The sequence below is a fragment of the Saprolegnia parasitica genome, assembly GCF_000151545.1.
Source record: "Saprolegnia parasitica CBS 223.65 unplaced genomic scaffold supercont2.909, whole genome shotgun sequence".
Taxonomy (NCBI): Eukaryota; Oomycota; class Saprolegniomycetes; order Saprolegniales; family Saprolegniaceae; genus Saprolegnia; species Saprolegnia parasitica.
Window position 1 is genome coordinate 1 of NW_012157303.1, and position 2897 is coordinate 2897.

The 2897-nt window shown below is 56.9% G+C and overlaps 2 protein-coding genes across 2 annotated transcripts; one reads left to right on the forward strand and one right to left on the reverse strand.

Annotated features, from left to right (window-relative positions):
• Nucleotides 1-7: 7 nt before the first annotated feature.
• On the reverse strand, nt 8-159 carry SPRG_17997 (hypothetical protein; the record flags this gene model as incomplete). The annotated part of the gene is made up of 1 exon (XM_012357423.1): nt 8-159. A coding segment is annotated over one exon (152 nt), but the record flags the coding sequence as incomplete, so codon positions are not given.
• Nucleotides 160-454: 295 nt separating this feature from the next.
• On the forward strand, nt 455-1950 carry SPRG_17998 (hypothetical protein; the record flags this gene model as incomplete). Its single annotated transcript, XM_012357424.1, has 4 exons — nt 455-708; nt 764-1013; nt 1059-1353; nt 1409-1950. 4 exons carry the CDS (start codon nt 455-457, stop codon nt 1924-1926), a joined length of 1317 nt encoding a protein of 438 aa, XP_012212814.1. The 3' UTR covers nt 1927-1950.
• Nucleotides 1951-2897: the final 947 nt, after the last annotated feature.

Below are 2897 nucleotides of genomic sequence, written 5' to 3' on the forward strand. Positions count from 1 at the left end.
GCCAAACGGGCAGTCCGCCAGCAGCGACGTGAACGGTGCGGATGCGTTGAAGAGATAGACGCAGAGGAGGCTGTCGTTGGCGCGCGCCTCGAGGTACGCTGCGAGCGGCGCGTCGCCGAGGACCACCGGCGCCAGCGCCAAGAGCGTCCACCAGCGCATGCCTGGCTTTTCTTGGTGTGAAAAAGCAAAGGTGTGAAACGGCATCCCACTCAAGGTTTGTATACCCATACAAACTTGAATCTATGCGAAATCGGGCGCTCCTCGCTCTGGGCACAGAAACTAGCTGGTAGAGGCAAGCAAGCGCACTGTAGCTCGGTCAAAATTGCAGCATCGAAAGGCTTCACTGACGCTGGATCAGTAGTGTGACGGAGCAGCGCGTAAGATAACGGATACGATGGGTAAAAATGCGGGGCAGGTGTATTTTTGAAACGCACCAACTGCACTTTGGCGCGGGATGACCGTGGTCGCGAGCGATGCGCCGATGCTCGTGCTCTTTATCGTGGGGTGGTACCTCCCACCGGTGCTCTGGATCTACTACCGCCGCGCCCGCCACATCTGCCTCAAGTACCGGCTTCCACGCCGCACCATCGTGCCCATGCTACTCTTCACGGTTTATGCGATCGTGATGCCAGCAACAAGCGTCTTTGGGAAGGACTGGCCGAGCATTGGGAGCTACGTCCTGACTTTTATCGTGATTCCGATGGCACTGTACTACCGCCCGATGATCCGACAACCAACAGCTCATCCTCGGTCGTCGTCCTAGGGTCTTCTTTATCATTACCGAGACCATGATTGTTGTGCTCTTCCAAATCACCGAGCTGCTCATGCTGCCCCAGTCCAGCACGCCGCGCAAAGTCCGACGACTCATTTTGTACCGATGGCTGCTGCACCCGCCGATTCAGATCTTCCTCGCCGCACTCGTCCTCGTCGGGCTCGTCACACCCTTCTTGCGTGTGGATGCCAAGACACTCTTCCTTCCCGACGCGGTCGGGACGGTCTCGCCGCAGTACCAGGTGCGCTTCCTCAACCTTTCAAAAATTGGACATCATGAGGACTAGGAGTTGACATTGATCCTCATTGTCGAAGTCGTCTGCCTCCTCCTGCTCGTGCTGATCCTCTCGTGGTACATCAGCCACGTCGTCGACAACTTTGGGCTCCGTCGCTCGTACCAACAGACCTTCCGCGGTATCATCCTCATCCTTGTCCTCATTGTGCTTGCGCGCGTCGCCGCAGACGGCGTACAGGACGACACGCTCCGGAGCTGGAGGCTCCCGAGCTTCTTCTCGGTCGTGGGGGCGCATACGATGCTCTATTTTCATGTCTTCTTGCCCGTGCGCGCGATGCGAGCGTCACGTACGCATCCTCGTAGAAGAAGGACTCGAACGATGTTATTTCTACCTTTTCGTAGGCGACGCCACGCTGCGCCGCGTGCAGCGGTCACCGTCGCGGATCCATCCGCACAGCATGCTCGAGAAGAAGGCGATTTTGGAAAAGTTCTTGATGGACGAGCACCGGTTCCGGAATTTTTTGACGTTTGCGCGCATGGAGTATACGACCGAGCCGCTTCTGGCGCTGCAAGCGATCACTGCCTTTGAAGCCGGCGAGCCATCGCTCAGTGCCGCCTCGCGCCTCGTGGCGCAGTGCCTCTCGCCCCGCTGCGAGCTCGAGACGGAGGTCGGCAAGCGATTAAGTCTTGCGTACCACGACAAGCTCGGCGACTTACGCAACGCCGACGCACCGCGGACGCCGCCTCAGTTCTTCCACGCGTTTCGCCAAGAGCTGTTGGTGTGGATTCTGCACGAACTCGTGCCCGCGTTTACGGAACACCCGCTCGGCGTCGAGTACGTGGCGTTCATGAGGCTCGAAAAGTCCATGGACCGGCTCAACGTCGTCTTGGCGTGCGTTGAAGACTTGGACACGAGCTAGGAAAAACACCTTGAACGATTTGCGTCCACGCATTCGATCGGACGGGCCGCTTTTGTCTGCGCTTAGGCCTCAAAACCGACCCCTCGGTGAGTAGTTCGTTCAGGAAGCATACACTATTACCATATATGCTGGCTAAGGCCCTCTCAACCATGTTGCTCCCAAGCCAGCCGGCTAGAGCATCCTTACTATAGTGCGACGGAAGATGCCACCGGTGGAGCGCGCTGCGGCGATCGTTGATGAATGCGAGCATAACTCGAGAGTGACAAGCTTGCACCGCACGGCGACGACGACTAATTTACAACTCTATCCAGGTAGGAACTTCCGACGAGCGTACGGTTTGAAAGAAGCAGAAAATTGCTGGTGACAAGGGAACTGGTTGAAATTCCCTTGTGGCGTTCGCACCAACTTGGTACTGCAGTGCCACCGAACGATTTGTCATTACCGCGATGTGTACGACCTCTCTTCTATTCTGATATCATAGTGATACCCGCCGACATTGTGTATGGTATATACAGGTCGGATGGACTTGGGCCATACCGCTGGCAGCAACGATGAGCGCTCGGTCGTCTTGTTGGAGTAGTGTACTGGATACGGCAATTCCGTTGGCATCGTTGTCACCCGCGTATCCGTATCCGGATACGCCGTGGGCGGGAAGCGCATTTTATCCAATCAGCGCGCGTTTTTCGTATTCTTTTCGAGCATTCTTTTGGTTTCAACGTCCCTTTCTTTTCTATTGTATTAACCTTGTATGTATTTTAAAGCATGGTCGTATGAAAAGAAATACGCCGGGTGCAAATTATTGAATCCGGGCCCGCGACCGGTCATTTCCGGACTGACCATGGCCGACTCGATTGCGGCGCAGCGGCTCCGGCAGGAGCGCAAGAACTGGCGCCGGGACCACCCCGCGGGCTTCTGGGCGCGGCCGGTCGCGGCCGACGATGGCAGCCTCAACATCATGGTGTGGCAGGCTG